The 19686-nt window shown below is 27.0% G+C and overlaps 2 protein-coding genes and 2 non-coding genes across 4 annotated transcripts; all 4 read left to right on the plus strand.

Annotated features, from left to right (window-relative positions):
* The first annotated feature begins 2298 nt into the window (after positions 1-2298).
* LOC109808522 (heme oxygenase-like, multi-helical) lies at positions 2299-4632 on the plus strand. Its single transcript, XM_020371560.3, has 3 exons — positions 2299-2494; positions 2581-2798; positions 4133-4632. The coding sequence occupies exons 1-3, from the start codon at positions 2315-2317 to the stop codon at positions 4446-4448; spliced, it is 714 nt and encodes a 237-aa protein (XP_020227149.1). The 5' UTR covers positions 2299-2314; the 3' UTR covers positions 4449-4632.
* Positions 4633-7548: 2916 nt separating this feature from the next.
* TRNAH-GUG (transfer RNA histidin (anticodon GUG)) lies at positions 7549-7620 on the plus strand. The gene has a single exon. It is a non-coding gene; the product is annotated as a tRNA-His (tRNA).
* Positions 7621-10187: 2567 nt separating this feature from the next.
* TRNAH-GUG (transfer RNA histidin (anticodon GUG)) lies at positions 10188-10259 on the plus strand. Its single transcript has one exon. It is a non-coding gene; the product is annotated as a tRNA-His (tRNA).
* A 3354-nt stretch (positions 10260-13613) lies between these two features.
* LOC109808711 (uncharacterized) lies at positions 13614-15134 on the plus strand. The gene is made up of 2 exons (XM_020371825.3): positions 13614-14631; positions 14723-15134. The coding sequence occupies exons 1-2, from the start codon at positions 14377-14379 to the stop codon at positions 14969-14971; spliced, it is 504 nt and encodes a 167-aa protein (XP_020227414.1). The 5' UTR covers positions 13614-14376; the 3' UTR covers positions 14972-15134.
* Positions 15135-19686: the final 4552 nt, after the last annotated feature.

Below are 19686 nucleotides of genomic sequence, written 5' to 3' on the forward strand. Positions count from 1 at the left end.
AATATATGATGGTAATTAAAGATGGTTGATGGTTGAAAGTTAAAAGTGAGTTGAGATGTATATTGTGTGTTGGTGGTGTAGTTGGTTGTATATGCTTTAAGCATGATGTTGTTGTATTACTGAGATGATGAATGTTGAAAATGTTTTAGGCATCTAGGCATGATGTTGAAAAATGTGTTGATCAACTTAAGACTAGAGGCGATGTTGTTTTAAAAGGTTACATATCCCATTATATGAATATTATGTTATAGAGTTATGAGAGTTCAATTTGTAGGAAAACCCTTATTGGGAAACTGACCCTTGAATGAGATAGTTAAGTCTTCTCTAGGACCTTAATTGGTACCATGTGTGAGTAAGATCGAAATACACATGTATAAAGTGACCATAGTAAAGGACAAGGTCAAGCTATACTATTTATAAGTGACTAACCGAGTAAAGTATGAAGTCGAAAACTTAATTCATAATCAAGTATGGAGAGGGCATAATATTTGGAGGGCGTTGGTGAGCTAATCCGATAGGAGACTTAATTAAGCTAGCTAATGTTGTGGTAGACTTATACCTAGTTGTTCTACCCTGATAGTAATATTAGACATTCTTATTTAAGTGGTGATATTCGAGAAATCAAATTGTTGTGTTATGGATTGATATCCAATATGTTGTTGATCTAGCAAATCCAAAAACATCATCTTGTATTGTTGGTTCGGTAGGGTCAAGTCACTTAAATTGTTCATTTTTTGTTGTAGAAAATCTCATTGTTGAAATGTGTGACAACACATCTTGTTATTGTGTTGTTGTGATGAACAATTTGAGTTGTTGATATAATATGTTCATGTTGATATTGTGATGTAGTAGATCGAGTTGCCTATATTAATATATGTTGAATTGTGTTGTGATGCTATATGTTGACAGTGTTGAAGGTGCAATGAATATGTGTTGATATCTTAATGTTTTTTTATGTTTTATGTTGTTCATATGTTGTCTCTTTAAACTCTACCTTATCATTGCATGTTTTTCATGTAATTTGGACTGTGATGATGATATTTGGTATAAGAACAAAACAAAGAGATATATATGAGATGTTTTAATTGAGGCGATTATCTAGAAAATGAAGAGGTTGTTGATGCTTTTGGTGTTACTTTTGTGTAATATGTTGTATAGGAATCACTTGACCGATAACTTAGATTGTATAATTTATTTTTACTTTAATCATGTAGTTATTATAATTTATTTATCTAAAATAAAGTGTAAAAATTATATATAAAATAAGAAAAATTGGTCTCAATTAAGTATGTGATTATGATTATGATAAAATATGTGAATGAGTAAGAATTTATTTAAAATAAATATTTTGTTTGTCTATTATAAAATTTAGTCACATAATAAAGATTTATTTTTGTGTATCACATACGTTAATGAAATGCCACGAGTCTGTTCGAAATGGCGTAACGTAACCTAATTAACACATCTAGACTCTAGTTGAACTCGTGTTATCTATATTTATTTTTTGGTATTTTGTGGTCATTTTGGAGACTGCCGACACTTGTAAGGTTTTTAGTTCTTGAAAGCCCAACAAGATTGCCAAATGTAGCTGTGCATGGGCTTCTTTGTTCCTTCAAACCCACGTGTATAGTCCACCAAAAGTTGTAACTTGACCTCCTTTAAGTTTTAAAAGTCCACAATTAGTAAGCGGTGGTTTATCGAGTATTCACAATTTATTATTATTATTATTATTATTATTATTATTATTATATAAACTATTTTCAATTCAATTTTTTTTCTTCAAAATGAGTTCACATCAATAGTTAACATTAAAAACGTTACATTTTAATCTTTATCGAAATTGAACGCAGTAATTTTAAGTTTTACGAATGAAATTAACTGTAGGCTTAAATAATTTTGTTTTTTAAATTTAGAATAAATTAATTTTTAATATTTAAAATTTTGTTTTAATTACTCAAAATAACTAACAGTATAATTATCAATAACAAATTAAAGTACCTATATAACATCAATAGAGTTTAAAGTAATTTTACGGATGAGAATATTAGTAGATAAGTTTTGTATTGTATAATAAATTCGATTTGAGTTTCATAACAAAAATTCACAAATAATATTTTGAGCAGAAGAATTAAAATCTATTTAAATTATAATAATTAAAAATTAGTTTTAAATTTAAGAGAAAACCCAAATTTATCTAATATTTAAAGGATTTAAAATATATTTAAACTTTAATTTTAGTTAATTGATTTTAAATATAATATTTATTTTTTATTCTCAGCTTATAAAAGTGAGTTGGTACTTAATAAGACAAAGCATGAAACAAAAGAGTAGCGAGAAAATGGAGGAAAAGGCAAAAGCTGAGGAGAAGAAGATGGGTATGATCGAAGTTTGGTTGAGGAAGCACCGTTCTCTCTACAACGGAGCCACTAGACACCCACTTATTCTCAGCATCCGCGATGGCACCATAAACATTGATTGCTTCAAAACATGGCTGGTCAGTAACACTTTTTTCCCCTTTCATTAACAAATGTCTGCAATTTAACCGTTACTATGATCCTTTCATATGTTCTTGTTTTGTAGGCACAAGATTACTTGTTCGTTCGAGCGTTTGTCCCTTTCGCAGCCAGTTTGCTGATAAAAGCTTGGAAGGAATCAGATGAGAGTGGTGACGTGGAAGTGATATTGGGGGGCATGGCTTCTCTGGAGGATGAGATCTCGTGGTTTAAGAGAGAAGCCAACAAGTGGGGTGTTTCAGTTTCTGACGTTGTTCCTCAGCGAGCCAACGTAAAGTATTGTGGGTAGGTTTATTAATCATCTCTCATCATATTCAACTCGTATATTTTGCCAATATGAAGGTGGGGTTTTTAATTTGGGACTAGTGGCCGAAATAGGATTTAGTAAGTACAAGATTCACTTATTTAGGTCTTAATTAATAAGATAAAAAGTACCACCGAAAGTGGGATTCAATTACTATGAAATTGATTCGGTTTAACAAGTGATATTCAGTTTGAGACATGTGTATCCGGTTGTTATAGTAGGGGGAAAAATTTTGTTAGTCCATGGTGTTCCTATGTAACTAAAAAATTTCTTAGTGTATTTAGTGTATTTAGATATTTGGATGGAGAATTTAAATGGAGTAATTTATTTATTTGAAGAATTTCAAATTTTTTGAGGTGAAATATTTTGTTTGAATGGAGAATTTATAAAGAATTTGAAATTCATGCATTTTTAAAATTCTTTAAAATAATAGAATTTTAAATTTTTCTAAAAAAAAAACAAAATATAATTTAAAATTTCTCATAATTTTTTTCTTTTTATTTTACTTATATATTTTATTTTATCTTTTATCTCTTCATGTTTTAATTATTGAATATTTAAAAATATTTTTAAAGTTGTTAAATATTATCTAATATTAATTTTTTTTAAATTATTAAATATTTAAAAATTAGTTAATATTTATTTTATAAAATTTAATTTAAAAATCTCAACATATAATTTTACTATGATAGAATTAAATTATTATATTCAACCTAACAATTTAAAATTTGATAAATTTGAATTAATTTATCCAAACAAAATATTTTGAGAATGATAGAAATTGAAATCAAAATAATTCAAATATCAAGAATTTTAAATTGACTTATCCAAACAAAAATCAAAATAATTCAAATACCAAGAATTTAAAATTCTTTGAATTTATAAAATTCCTCATTCAAACACACTATTAATCTTTGAAAAATTAAGAATTTGTTTTCAAGAATTATTTGACTTTGTTTTGTGAGAGATTAAATTGGTTTGAGTAATTTGTTTTAGTAACAGAATCGGATATTTATTGCTCATTGATTTATTTTATAGGAAAGATTAATTAGCAATGGACTAGTGGTCCCAGTTAAGTTTTTATAGATCCTTTCCTATCGTAGGTCCTCTAATATAATGAAAAAAAAAACCTGGAATTCTTATTCCTCAGACATGACACAACAGCTATGCAGTCATGATATCATTTACTAAGAAGCCAGGGAAAGGTAACAGAAACACGTTATACACATGGGTTTTTGGAATTTTAGCCAAATTATACAAGTGCTACTTTTGTCTGCAAGGTTGTCTGTATTGTAACATATGCGTACTGTGACAGGTTGCTGGAAAGTTTAATGAGTCCAGAGGTGGAGTATACTGTGGCTATTACAGCATTTTGGGCTATTGAAGCAGTGTATCAAGAGAGCTTTGCCCACTGCATTGAAGAAGGCTCCAAAACCCCACCAGAACTGAAGGAGACTTGTGCAAGATGGGGCAATGAGGCTTTTGGTAACTATTGCCAATCTCTGCAAAAGATTGCCAATCGGCGCTTACAAAAGGCTTCTGATGAAGAACTCAAAAAGGCTGAAGTTACGTTCCTTAGTGTTCTTGAGAACGAAGTTGAGTTCTGGAACATGAGCCGTGGAAATGTTTGATTTTCTTCAAGAGGCCTTCAATGTATGACCATGTATATAAATAAAATAATCAAAGCCTAGGAAAACACTGCATATGTTTATTTCGTAGAGAAATAGAGTAAACTAGAACTGAGGAAACAGTTAAGGAATGTTTGTTAAAGAAATGCTACTCAAAATCTCAAGCATGCGTGTGTTTGGATTTGAATTCGCGTATTGAGTTATGTTTTCGAACAGAATTACGTCAATTTTTTGATGAGAAGCAAGTAATATTTGCTTCTGATTTTCAAGTTTTTTACGCGATTCAGATGCTGTACGTTTTTTACGCGATTCAGATGCTGTTGACGCGGAATCAAATACACAGGTAGTTATGAGATGATCGAGTTTGGAAATTCTTTATTCTGTTCAATTCTATACTAGTCCTTTACATTTCAGAAGAAAAAAAAACTTAGCTTTATGAATTCTGAAGTTGGAAAACGATTATTAAACAAAAGACCAAGCTAATTTTAAGGATGGGGGCAGAAAATTATTACTTTTGCATCATTTGCTCATCTTGATTTCATCAGTTTGTATTAGGAGACTTTTCTATCGATTTAAAAGTGAAAAATAATAAGTTGAGAGCATGGATAAATCCTCTCAATAATTTTTTCAACTGTATAACGAGGTAACGAGTAATTTAACGCATTTCTTAAAAAATTATTAGCATTGTCAGAATTTTTTTTAATCAGACAAAAGACTGTATATTATATATGTGGTTGTTACAATAGTTTTTATTTTTTTTATATTTTTATTTATTTATGTACGAATGAATAAAAACAACAGACACTATTGTCACAGGATACTAGTTTCAGCATTGTAAGAACTTGATCAGTTAGAAACTCTACGAAGCATGTGTTTGATGGGCTAGTTTGATTCCAAGCCCAGCGCACGGCATGCATGCATTCTCTAACGCCTCGTGGCGTTTAGAACAGCAGAAACATAAAAATAATAATAATAATAATAATAATAATAATAATAATAATAATGGTGCAGAGGTGAAAAATTGATAAAATAAAAATTACGAGTTGTTTGATACAAACGAAATTTATCAGCAATTTTATTTTTTTATTTCTTCGCAAAATTTTATTTTATTTTTATTTCTTCACAAATATTGTAGAAATGAATAATACATACTTGAAACATCTTCTTATTCGAATAAAACATTTTTCATATTAAAAAAGTACGTTTTAATTTCATTTGTATTTAAATAAACTGCGACTCGCATTTAAATAATACTTTACTAATATTCACACGATAATTTATTTAATCAAATAAATAAATGTTTTATTCGAATACGTTTTCAAAAGAAAACGTGAAAGTTTATTTAATCAAGTAAAAGTTTATTTAATCGAATAAATAAGTTATTTATTCGAATACGTTTTCAAATTTCATTCGAATAAGATTTTGTTTATTTGAAGGTTTGAAATTTTATTTATTTATTTTAAATGTTTATTTTATTAATTTAATTTAAATTTGTTATTTTGATTAATTTTTAATCTAAAAAGTATTATTTTAAAATTATTTATTTACTTTTAATTAGTTATTTATTTTATTTTAAAATATTATTTTTAGTTATGTAATTTTTATTTAAATGATTAAAATAAAAATTAATTTTTTTAACTTTATTTATTTATTTCTGCCTTCTTTTTTATATTTTATTTTTCACCTTTTTTTTTATCTTACTAAACATATATATAATATTATTTCTCATCTAATTCTTTTCAATCAAATAATAAAGTTTTTACTTTATATTTTTTTTACCTATTTCTCACTTATTTATTTTTTCTTTATCATACACATTGTAATAGAGTTTCCTCCGATCACACCCTAGGAGAGAGAGCAAATGACAAGTTTAATGGCCTTTTCGCTTAGTAGCCTAAATCCACGTACTCTAGTAGAAAGAAATATTTGTTAGGAACATTTTTTCAATTGATTGTAAATTATTAAAAAAAGTTTGACATTTTATTTAATGTTTTTCTCTTTTAATTTAAAATTTTAAATTGTATCTTCTTCTTAATTTTGTTATTTTTAATAAATTCTAATGTGTTAAGAGAAGTGTTTTTGCCAGCCCTCTTCGTATTTGTAATGTGTACATTGTGTAGATCAACAACGTGTGTGAAATGTAACTTAGGCTTGCCTGTAAATTAACGATCGGATTGGGGTGTCTTGCGATGAAAAAGGTATCTATTTACTTCGTTCGAGTCTGCTTTGTTTAGGCCTATACAAAGAATTAAAAAAATAAAAATGTAAAAAGAATTAATTAAAAAATTGAAATAGTTAAACATTTTTTTTTCTTTGTGGGCTGTTCATTGTTAGTGATTAATTAAATTTTATAATATAATAAATAAACTAATAAAGCACAAAACAAATAACTTACACTTAGTATTAAAAGTCTTGCGACTTGCGAGTTAAATGTCTCAACTCTTAAACACAGATTTCATCGCACAGGATCTCTTCCAGTAGAGAATGCCTATCAGAAAATCTACAAAATTATCTTCAACAACATGATAAAAAAAAAAAAAACAAACAACGATTTGTGGACCATTTAATCAAGAAGTTAAACAATTTCATCTTTGAATTCAAGTATTTATAGGATCTAAAATTATAAAGGTTAGTCTAGTAGTAAAAGGAAAAAATTAACCTAAATTTGATGGATCATATTCACAATCTTTCATGTTCACATATAAAATAAAATAAAATAAAAGCATTCCTAAGACCTGCACAAATTATCTACAGTATATTAATGGAAATGAATGAATACGTAAACCTTAAACCTAGATTTGATTATTAAAAGATTTAATTATATTAGATCAATCTTATATTATTATATATTATTTATTAAGGTTAGTCAGTACTAACAGAAAAAAAAACCTAGATTTGAATTTTATTATAACCGTATTTATAAATTTTTCGTATTCATATATAAAATAAAATTAAAAAAAAGTATTCCTAAGACCTGCACAACTTGTCTATAAAATTTATTGTATATTAATGGAAATAAAGAATAAGTAAGAAAAAAATATAAATAATTTTTTTTTATCATATTATAATTATATATTATTTATTGAACATCATTGCCAATCAAGTGGCTGTAGTTTAGTGGTAAGAATTCCACGTTGTGGCCGTGGAGACCTGGGCTCGAATCCCAGCAGCCACAATTTTCTATTTTACTCCTAAACTTAAGAATACTAGTAATTGGTATGCAATTTAAAAAATAAACAGAATATTAACATCAAACATTAATTCCCAAAACAAAAATAGAAAAATATTACAATTTCTTTATTAGTTCACTCTATACATTTATATATAAAGTTTTGAAATATTTCATTGCTATATATAATAAATAATTAAATATACAAATAAAAATACTAATATTTTTTTTGTAATTTTATAAAGCATAAAGTTTATTTTTTAATATAATAAAGATTATATTTCTAAATATATGTTTTTTTTTATTTTTAAATTTATCAAAGAACTAAACTAAGAAATCGTTTAAGGGTATTATTTTTTTTGAAGAAATATTTTAGTAAAAGTCGTAAGAAAATCTAAAGAGAATGAAAAATTCTATGTTAAAATTAATTAAAAAAAATACTAGTAATCACATAAACATATTTTTATAATTTTAAAACTAATGAAACTTTTTACAACAAAACTTATTTAAATTTATACATTGTTTAAATTAATACTTAAATTATCTGATTTTATTATAAGAAAATGTTATAATAAATCATTTATAATAGTTATTTTCTGTAATATTTTACATACTATTTAATATAAATCATTTAGAAAAGAAATGATCATAATAATAAAATTTAAATAATTTACATATGTAAAATACTAAACAATTTACGTAAGAAACGAAAATGAAATTTACATAAATTTTTATTTTTTTACAAAATAATATAACTACTAACTTATTAAATTAAATATTTTCTTAAAAATTATTCAGTAATAATTTTTTTGGATCGACTTTTTACATGTTGTCAATGAGAACACTTTTGGATTTATTTCCTATTTTATCAATGTGAGAACTATGAAAAATTGATTTTCTTTTTATTGCATATGAGAATATGTAAAAACAAGGAAAGAATATTGTCAAGTAAAAATAATATTTTTTTCTTATTTCAATAGTAAAAATTATTTTAAATAATATATTTAAAGTAATGTCTTTATTAAAGTTATTTCACTAAAAAAAAATCATTTCTAAGAGAAGAAAAAATTATTTTAAAAATGTAATTAATTAAATGAAACATAAGAATCTTTAGCTTCCAATTAGAAACATGTATAACATTCCTTATAAAGTTTGGGGGAAGAATATATTTATTTCAAGAATAAGTTTATTTGGATTTATTTTATTCAATAACATATGTTCTATATTAAATTTTAATGATTCAAATATTATTTTAAAAATTCTTAATACATAAATCAAGTTTGTAATTTTTAAAAAATATAAAAATTATTTGATATTTCGTTATATAAATTTAAATCAACATATAAAATATTTTTATAATTATTTATCATTTGAATTAATAAAATAAAATATTAAATAATTTTTAAAGTTTTTAAAAATTTACAGATTTAATCTATGCATTAATAACTTTTAATTTAAGAAAAAAATTGATAATATTTGATGTAAAACATGAATTATTAAATAAAATAAATCTACTACTTTTGGAGTAATTGAAACTCTCCTCATAAAGTGTACGGTAAATCAAACAAGTTTTAACAATTTTCAAAAAATTATAATACTCAAAATTCACCATTCTTGATGATCATACTTTCCAAGTACGTTTCTGTTAGAGAGGAAGCTAAGGATTACAGGCTATGAACTGCTCATTTTTTCTTTGAATTCAAAAGACAGGGATTACAAGGAAAATATAAAGGAATCACTATGACTGTCCTATAACGGTGTGTGTGTTTGGAAATCCATTAAATAGCGTTGAATGGAAGTTTTGATGCATAAATGAAACCTGTGTGAGTGATGAATTGGGTTAAATGTGGGTTCATTTGAATGGAACCGTAAGCCAAACTCAAATTACATAATCTATTCCCTGCAATTGCATCAGGATAGATTTGATCAAAAGAGTCTTAACGATAACATCAAATATATTCATTGAGTTTAGTGGGCTTGTGGATGCTTCGTTTGAGCCCTGTATGCTGAACCATTATTGGGCTTTTATCAGTTTCCCTTATCAAGCTTTCCCTTTCTATATAAAGATCATGGAATTCTATTTGTTTATGATATCATAGGTATTCTCTTAACACGTAATTGAGTCAGTGTGTGAATATTTACTATTAATTAAATTTAAAGTATTATAACAACAAACTATTAAGCTTTTAGTGTAGATAAAAAGACAACCACACCTTGAATTTATGAGATGCTTATAATTAATGTTAAATTATACCTTGGAGACAGAATCGTCGCTCATTAAAATATTGCAATAATTTTTTTTAAGTATAGATATGTTTCTATGCGTTTAATTTAAGGATAAATGAATTTTTGTTCTCAAGAATTTATAGTAGCTACACAACATGTTTATAAAAGATTAAAAGCTATTGCACATTAATAAAAAAAAAAATTCCCCTGAAAATGAATAACTGACAGAATCTGTAAATATTAATTTAGTAAAAGCTTCAATTGTTTGTACTAGATTAATAAGTGGCAACAATATTTACTTATTAAGTTAAGTATATATAATATCTTTGAAATAACCCATCAACTAAGTGGCTGTAGTTTAGTGGTAAGAATTCCACGTTGTGGCCGTGGAGACCTGGGCTCGAATCCCAGCAGCCACATTTTCCTTTTTTTTTAATATTTATTTCGCGCGGACTTTTGTTGGTTACTTCCTAAATATACCAACGAAGAAGACAGCTTCATCAGCCCTTACCTTCTTTTGTTCCTTCATAATGTTGTGTTATTTGTTAGGCTATAAATCGGTCTAATTGATTCTAGTATATATAGTATCAACATGAAAATTTTCCCACAGACAAATTAAAATGTTCATTTCACCAGTTGCATGTTGTTCCCATAATTAATTACAAGAGTCCCCAGACGAGTTGGTGCAGCCAGCAAGCATATTACGTGTGAATATATGCTTCCAATCTAATCTAGCCAAATAAATAAGAAATGCAAAATAGTTTAAACCGTGTATGTTATTTCAAGATGAAGATGCTTTCGTGTAGCTATCTTTTTGTTAAAATTAAACATCAAATGGAACTTTATACTCCACCAAGAATAACTTTAATTTGAGAGATTATTCCACTCAAATGGTGCACACTTCTCCATCAAGTTTCAGAACAATTGTCCCTCCTCACTCCTCAGCATCTATATATAAAATGAGCACTCATGATTTGCTCACAAATAAATCAATCTCAAGACAGATCATATTCAATTTTTTTGGCACAGTATCGATGTCAAACCTTCAACAAAATCTGGAAACTCTACAGTTTCTCGTTGGTGTGGTAAATAGCATGGATGAAGGTGAAAGTCACAATAATCCCCATGATCCTGCTCCTCCTGTGCCTGGAAGGAATCGCTTTATTGGAAAATATAACAACTCCGGGAATCAGAAGATTAAGGGTCTCAGTAACCAAACAGGCTTCACCGAAGGCAACGCTAACGGAGCCATCAACTTTGGAAGTTTAAATGCCTAGTTCTAAGTCACTCAAATGGAATAAGGCACGCCATACATGTACGAAGATGTTACCAGTTCTTGAAATGCATAAATAATAATGTGATGGTATAATTAAAATAAGAGCTTCGCAGTTTGCCACTAGCTCCAATATTTTAGCTGTTCTATAATGTATATATATACACATGTCATCTTCTTTAATTAACAGAAGCAATAACATATTGTTTTGTAAATTATTAATAGACTCTGGCATGACGAGTTCAGTAAATTAAATGGATGCATATTTAAGATTGTTGTACGTTGTTACATCTTTACGGCCAATCACCAACAAGAATCTTTCTTTTTATCCAAAACTTTTACGATTACAAAAATAAATAAATAAATAAATAAATATATATATATATATATATATATATATATTCACTTAACTTGAAAATTATAGTTATGGAAATTAAATTCTACTTGACTCACGCCTATATTATATATGAAAAGGGGAATAAAACACTGTATAAACTTTTGGTACTTAAAAATTATTCCACAGTTGGCCAGTAACATAAGCCACAGAACGCTAACAAAACTAGCGTAAAGGAGTTCTTCTCCCCCTATAATGAACACAATTACACAAGACACTCTTAATAAGAAGCGGAACACAATAAACATTACTATTTTTTTTTATCTACAATAAATATCAATCGATTATAAGTGTTGTCACGAAACATAATTAAGTAAAGTCTCTAACTAATTAAATTCTGGAGTTCGAATTTTGTAAATGCAAAAATGTTGTGATTGGGAGAAAAGATCCACTAAAAAGTGATCAAATCAAGTTTATTGACAAAAATTAATCAAATTTTTTTTAACTAATAAGATTTTGGTCTGATCTTTAATTTAAAAAAATACTATAATAAAAATAGTAAGTACAAGTGACTTGGTATTTATATTCTTTAATAATTAAGATTTTGGTCTAATATTTAATTTAGACATAAAATAACAATGAAAATACTCTTTAATCTTATGAGAGGCAATCTGGTAGAAAAAAATTATACTTCTTTATATTAAAAAAGGAAGTAAACAACATAACATTTATTTAAATGTTGAGAGTTATAATACTTAATAGATGAAATGTTTTCTATATTTACTAGAAGAAAATAAAAATATTTATTTGGAATAAAGTATTACTATGCACATATGTTTATTATATAGAATAAAACTTAATTCCTCACATTTCTAAATGAAAATAAGAAAAGTTTAAAACTACTAAAATTAATCGAGTAATAGTGAATTAGAATAATAATATATAAGATATAAGTTTTGTTTTTGCCGCCATTAATTATACATGTAAAATATATCTACAATAATTAAGTGTGTAAATTTTTTACAGTAATTGATAGTTTATATATTTTTCGTTTAATGAGAATCAAATTTAATATCAAAAGGTTTATGATACTCGTCACTTTATTCAATTAAATAAACTAAGGAAGACTCTTAGACACTCATTAATGTAAACACTGAGAGAAATAAGATGTGAGAAAATATATATGCGATTAATAGTGATGTAATTTGACAAGAAGAGAGATAGAGAAAAATGTTAGATGATGTTTGCGTGTTTGATGAAAATGTGAGAGTATTTAAAAAAATACCTTTTGTCCAAATAATAATAATAAAACGCATCATTTTATGATATTTTCCGAAACAAAGGGGAATAGATAACCAGACGCGGGTTCATCAAATATAGACATAGACATGGGAATACATACCTTTGCATTGATTCCCTAATATCCAAGTACAGCTTTATGAGACGTGTGAATAAATAATCTTGCTTTCTTTCTTTATCCGTGTATATATATATATATATATATATATATATATATATATATATATATATATATATATATATATATATCAAACAGTATAATGTTTTGAATATATATTCCAACACTAGATATTGGAGCACCTTAAACAATGTGGACAAGCACAACAACAAATAACTAAATTAAAGTGAGCACCACCATATATTGATTCATATATTCCTCTCACTTTTCAACTTGCATTCACACTCATTAAAATATATTCTTCCCTCCCCCCGGAGTCTATAAAAGGGTGGCCAATTAATTCATACCAAAGCACGCCAAAGCTATACTAGTATATATCTTATAAGCCTAATTGCCGAAACTTCGATCACTACCTAGAGTGTTCGTTTTCTTTTTTTATATCATTAAGAGAGTTAGCATTCAATGGCAGGTATTGCATCTGGAATCTGCACCCTTGCCGTTGGCTCATGTGATGCTCGACGACGATCAAGACAAGTCGAATGCACTCCCAACTCTAACACTAACACTAGCACTAGCACTAATAGTAACAATACTTGTGCACCATCATCTGAAGAGTTGGCTCATTATTCAAATTGTGGGAAGCAAGATATCAAGGGTCTTACAAACCAAACTGGATACGTGAAGGGTAACGCTAATGGGGTCATTAACTTTGGGACTCTCACTGCTTCTGCTGGTGCTCCGAGGCAAGCATGAACCCTTTCATTACAATAACACGCATGAAGCAACAATATATATATTGCTGCAGGAAACTCAATAACTACTAAATAACTTCTGCTGCTGTTGCCTATATTTATCATTTCGATGTGGTTCGTATACCTGCCAAAGCCATCATAGTATTATTGGAAGAAAAAGATGTGCGGGTGGAATTCTCAATATTGGACCATATATCTAAGTTTAATTAAAATTTTATAGATGTTGTTCTTCTGTAAATTTGTATATTATTAAATAAATAGTAGTTTTGCGTAGTTGTTGTTGATATCAATGAGTGGTTAGCTGCTATAACTATACGTACAATATTGAATTTTCAAAAATTTAAGTTTGATAGTATATATGCTTACTTAAGGTCTCTTCTTGCTAAATATATAACCTTTCAACATTTTAGATTTTAAGAGAAAAAAGTTTACAAGAAACGGGTTTGGTTCTCGCGTGTTTCTCCGATTTTCAATTGGTTCAATAATTCTCAAGATGGTTTTTGAAGGATATGGATATCTCTATTGCCGTCCAAAAATGGATTAAACTGTATAGTTTGGATTTAATAGTCTTCATATTTGAAATCGCACAATTGTTTATAATTTTCTTTTTTGCCAAACTATTAATGTGATCCCTAAACTTGTGTTATAATTTAATGTTATATGGTCCCTATACCTAAAACTACACGTTTTAGTCCAACATTTAATTATGGTTTGATGATCTCTACCATTATGTCACCTCAAAATATTATAAGAACAGGTGATGGCTCCTTCTGTTTGGTGCAGTAACCGTAGAGTTGATCTTCTTCTTCAATTTGAGGATCTTGGAGGTGTTATGGAAGGATTGCAGCAGATCAACATGAATACAAGCCATTTTTCTTCGATGATGGATGAAAGAAGTGCAATAAGCAAGAATAAGAGGTCAAGGAGGGTGACTTATTACGCCTGTGGAGGAAGGGTGAGGCTGCACGCATTAAGAAAATTTGGGCACAAATTTTTTAGGTGTCCAAACTATAGGGTATTGTAAACAACTATCACCAAGTTCATATATTGGGTTTGAGGTGCTTTTCGATTTTGGTTACTGGTTTGGAATTGGGTTATTGACACAGAAAGCATGGAATTGTGGATATTTTCAATGCATGGATGAGAAAACATTTGAACATATGGAGCAACTCATTGAAGAACAACAAGATCTTATTGTGAACATGAAGAAATGCGTTGGGGTTTACAAGCTGCTGCTATGTTGTTCATTGGGCTTGTTCTTGTTTGTGGTGTTGGTTGCTCTTTACATTGACTTGTTTTATGCTAAATTTGTGAAGTACAAGTTGGTGTTAGAGAGACAAGTGATGAAGAAGTGAAGTTTGAAGGTCGATCAAATGGTGTTTCAAAGTTGTTTTCTAGTCAATGTTGTAATTAATTTTCGGTCTTGTATTTAGCTGATACAGTGGTGTAAATGTAACTTCCAACTTGCCCTTAATAAAAAGGGTTATTTATATTTAACAATGTTGTTCATTGAGTAGAGATCCACATTCAATAAATTTACAATTAAGAGAAACATTTTCTTTATTTCTATTTCTATTTCAAAAATAATTAGCATATCATGAAAACACGATAGAGAAAGTTGTTGGTCACCATGATAGAGAAAATTGAGCACTAGTTTTCAAACCTTTTACACTTCTACTAATTTGTAGTCCATTTTGTTTTATTTATTTAAAATGATTGAATTGTCTCTAATTATCATGTATTCACATGGTTAGCTATTACTTATTTTGAGAATTTTTTTTTAAAAAAAAAGTCTAGAAAACAGATGCCCATATGCTCATACGATCGAAATGTTTACGTAACATTTTAAAAGATAAAAGCACTAAGACTAAAATTAATATTTTGGTTTTTTAGTTATTTCTATTTTAGTTTTAATTATTTATTTTTGAATTTATTTTATTATTTTATGAATTATTTAAGTTTTTTTACACTAAAACTAATAAATTTATAAATATTAAAATAAAAATAGAGGACCACAAATAAAAAAGTTTCAAGTTTAAAATATTAATTTTACTTGAAAGTTGATTTTTCAAAACACAAGGGGAAAAACTTGCGTGAATCAGGACCTTTAGAACCTGAGCTGCTCCTAAAATGAAGTAACTTAAAATAAAAAGGATGATAATACTCAAGGATGAAAAAAAAACTGGTGTCCACATATATTTGTAGATAATAAATAGATAATTAAAATAAATATTTGTATAATAAATATGAGTATTTTTTTATCTGTTAATAAATAGGATGAGAGCATGTATATAGTAGTATCTATATGTTAGGATACTCGCTAAGTAAAATTAGTTAAATATTTATATATTTATTTTTACATTTTTAATATTTCAATAAAATTAAAATTAAAATTAATTATTTATCTTTAATATTTTAATAAAATAAACATATACAAGTTAAAGTTAATTTGTAATATTTTAAAAAAATTATAAATATTATAAAATAAGCATATATAAGTTAAAATTAATTTGTAATTTTTTTAAAAAAATTATAAATATTTATAAATATTCGTAAGTATTTATAAAACTCACATATACCTATTTAATAGAAATCCACACGGATTTAGAACAAACTGAGACAGATATAGTACTACCTGTTCTCATGGAATCTATTATCATCCTAATAATAATAATAGTAATAATAATAATAATTTTTTATATATAGAAGGTGCTACGAATGAAATTTTAACTGATCTCAAGAAACATTGGTATATGGTTATGGTAGGAGAATAAGTGATTTGAAAAGAGGAAAAAAATTACAAGAAAAATTTACTGTGCATTTTTTTTTTCGCATTCAAATTCTTTGCAAAAACAGAAGAAGAATAGTAAACCAAGCATGAGTTTATGATAAATTATCCTTTTTAGGGGGACGAACGAAAATAATATCCTATTCTAACAAAATATGCAAAAGAATATAATTGTCACCTTTGCATTGATTCCCTGATCCACATTCCACACGGCTTTAGATGTACGAGTAATATTAATTAATCTTGCTTTATGTTTTGTTCGTCCACGTATCTAATTAGGTATTCTATGACTAACTCCTCACTAGATTGGAGCATCTTAAAGAATTCATGAGAACCTGCATAGACTTCTTTTTGTGCATTCATATTCCTAGTTGCCCAACATAAATATGTTGTGATAAATTGAGAGATAATTACGAGTCTTAATTATGTACTAAGAGATTTGATTTTTAAATTTGTGCGAAAAAAAACATAGTCAATCTCTTAAAATGGATTTGGTTTAAATATATTTTAAATTATTTAAATATAAAGTAAATTTATTTTTATCCATTAAATTTAAAAATTAATTTTTTTAGTCCTTTTATTTTAAAAAAAAACTTACTTTAACTCATCTATTCAAATGCGATAAAAAAATCAATCAAAGAAAACACACTTATAACTATACATATCACATAAAATTTACTTACCAATATTTTTATTTATGTAAAATATCATATTAAACATAAATATAATGTATGTATCAAAGTTGACTCAATATATTATTATCGGTGATGTTCTTATGATTTTGAGAAATCATTAAAATAATTTTTTAATTATAAAACTAAGATGATCAATTTAAAATTTAAGAGATAAAATAAATTTATCTCAAACTTTTATACATACAAAAATTAGTATCTTCCCGTTGTCATCAAGAAATTTTACACATCCAAAACAAAAATATTCCTCACACCTTATCATCTTCCCTTGGTTAAATTAATATTCTTCTCCCAATAATAATAATCTCCGGTGAGTCTATAAAAGGGTAGTGTCCCATTTCATTCCTCCCAAAACATAGCAAAGTAGTTAGAGTTTTGGTGCTTTCTGAAGCAATGGCAGGTATTGCATGTGGGATCAGCTTCCTTGCCGTTGGAGCATGTGATGCTCCACGACGACCAACCCAAGCCCAAGCCCAAGCCCAAGCCCAATCCACTCCCAACACTAACAGTTCCCCTACACCAATAGAAGAGTTCTCTTATTTAAACTCTGGCAAGCAAAATATAAAGGGTCTCACGAACCAAACTGGATACGTCAAGGGCAATGCTAATGGAACCATCAACTTTGGGACACTCACATCCTCTGCTCGCAGCCAACCATAAATCCTTTAACATGAGGCCACTTAATAAATAACTATATAACACTTTCATCTCATGTACTATTATTACCCGCCAAACCCATCATACTATATGTACCTATATATGAATTAAGATTAATAACATCGTTGTGGGTGGAATTAATTCTCATTTTACATTTCATACATATGTTGTCGATCTATAAGGATTAAAACACAAATAAATGATTTTTCTGTTTTAGAATAAAAATGACATTGTTGCTGATCAACATGCCTGATTAGCATATATAATTAACAACTACTATTGGATTTTTACAATGTCTTATATATTCTACTAGAAAAGTGACATTGTGACAACTAATGATCGATATTAGTGACCGAGCTTAATTTGCGACCGATGAGCTTTTTTTAGCTACTTGTAATAATTTAACTGGTAGAATGAAGACGTGGTAACAAAAAATTTAACAGCTATAATTGCGTATATAAATAAATTTTTCAAGTTAAATTTATTAATAATTTAGTGATTGATTACCTTTTAACGATTGAAAATCTTTCAACCACTAAACAGTAGTGTACCTTTTTGTGTCATTTAACGACTGTACAAAGTCATTTTTATAATTTTATTTTTGTAGTATAGATAATTATATTTTAGGGTTATAATTACTTTATTTTTTAAAACTATTATTTTATCTGTTCGACAAAAACAAGATCAGATAAAAAACAAAACTAGAATTCAACTTTGTGTGTGAATCATTAGTCCACAATATCTGTTTTTTATAAGGTAAAATATTTACAAAAGTTTGTGAGTATTTATGAAGTGAAATAGTCATAGATATAAAATTTTAACATGATAACAATATATGCAAGTGCAACCCATTCCACGTCAACACAAGGGTGTTGGCGTGACCAATATTTTCATCCAATTAGTTTGCTTGGGATGTATTATCCGGGGGAATATCTGTTTAGTGGGGAATTGGGAAAATGTACAGAATAAAGTGCTAAGAAAATAATGTGTAACAAGTTTTTCCAAGGGAAAGGAATTTCGAATCCTCAACTCTCTTCTTGAATGTTAACAATCATGAATCATGTTCCATTTGTCTTTTCACGATTTTTTTTCCTCTCACTTTTTGCTTACTCTCCTGAATTACGTAACAGTCATGGGTTGATGATGGCAAATTATATATATTCCAAATCTCTTTTCCGACTAAACGAAATCACGCATGTCGCTTTCACTACAAACTAATTAGTTGGTTTAACATATTAAATGCAGCTTTGTTTCTAACACCTAATAAATTATTAGATGATTTTTACATTTTTCATATAATCAAGTATTATTAATTTATTATCATTAAATATTAGTATAGGATAAATATTAATGTTATCTTATATAAGATTGATTCATCCTTTATATATATATATATATATATATATATATATATATATATATATATTTATTTATTTATTTATTTATTTATTTATTTATTTATTTTATTAGAAGAGATCCACTTATTTTATATATAAATTTATTTAAACTTATTTTACTCGATAACTTATATTCTATATAAGATTTTAATGATCTAATTGTTAAATTAAATTTTTTTAATGTATTATATTAAGTTTGTAAATTTTAAAAAAATTTAAAAATTATTTAATATTTTATTTTTTTAATTTAAATTGACGGATAATTATAAAATATTTTTATATGTTGATTGAATTAATAAAATACAAGATCAAATAATTTTTAAATTTTTAAAAAAATTATATCCTTAATCTCTAGATTAAGAATTTTCATTTTGAGATCTATAAAATATATATATATATATACTGATGAAAAAATGCATTATGAACCAGATAAACTTTTAAATTATTTATAAGAATTTCATATATAAAAAGATCTATAGGAATTTTAAATACTGACCCTTTAAAAGTCTTGAGAACATGGTTCCAAAAAATATGAT

This window comes from Cajanus cajan, chromosome 5, assembly GCF_000230855.2.
Source record: "Cajanus cajan strain Asha chromosome 5, NIPB_CcT2T_4, whole genome shotgun sequence".
Classification (NCBI taxonomy): domain Eukaryota; kingdom Viridiplantae; phylum Streptophyta; class Magnoliopsida; order Fabales; family Fabaceae; genus Cajanus; species Cajanus cajan.

Bases quoted from the DNA above. Each gene is read 5' to 3' on its own strand.
- LOC109808711 (XM_020371825.3), top strand. From the start codon at position 14,377: ATGGCTCCTTCTGTTTGGTGCAGTAACCGTAGAGTTGATCTTCTTCTT. The intron at 14,632-14,722 runs GTATTGTAAACA...TTATTGACACAG, and splicing joins TTAGGTGTCCAAACTATAGG to AAAGCATGGAATTGTGGATA.
- LOC109808522 (XM_020371560.3), top strand. From the start codon at position 2,315: ATGAAACAAAAGAGTAGCGAGAAAATGGAGGAAAAGGCAAAAGCTGAG. The intron at 2,495-2,580 runs GTCAGTAACACT...CTTGTTTTGTAG, and splicing joins ATTGCTTCAAAACATGGCTG to GCACAAGATTACTTGTTCGT. The intron at 2,799-4,132 runs GTAGGTTTATTA...GTACTGTGACAG, and splicing joins GCCAACGTAAAGTATTGTGG to GTTGCTGGAAAGTTTAATGA.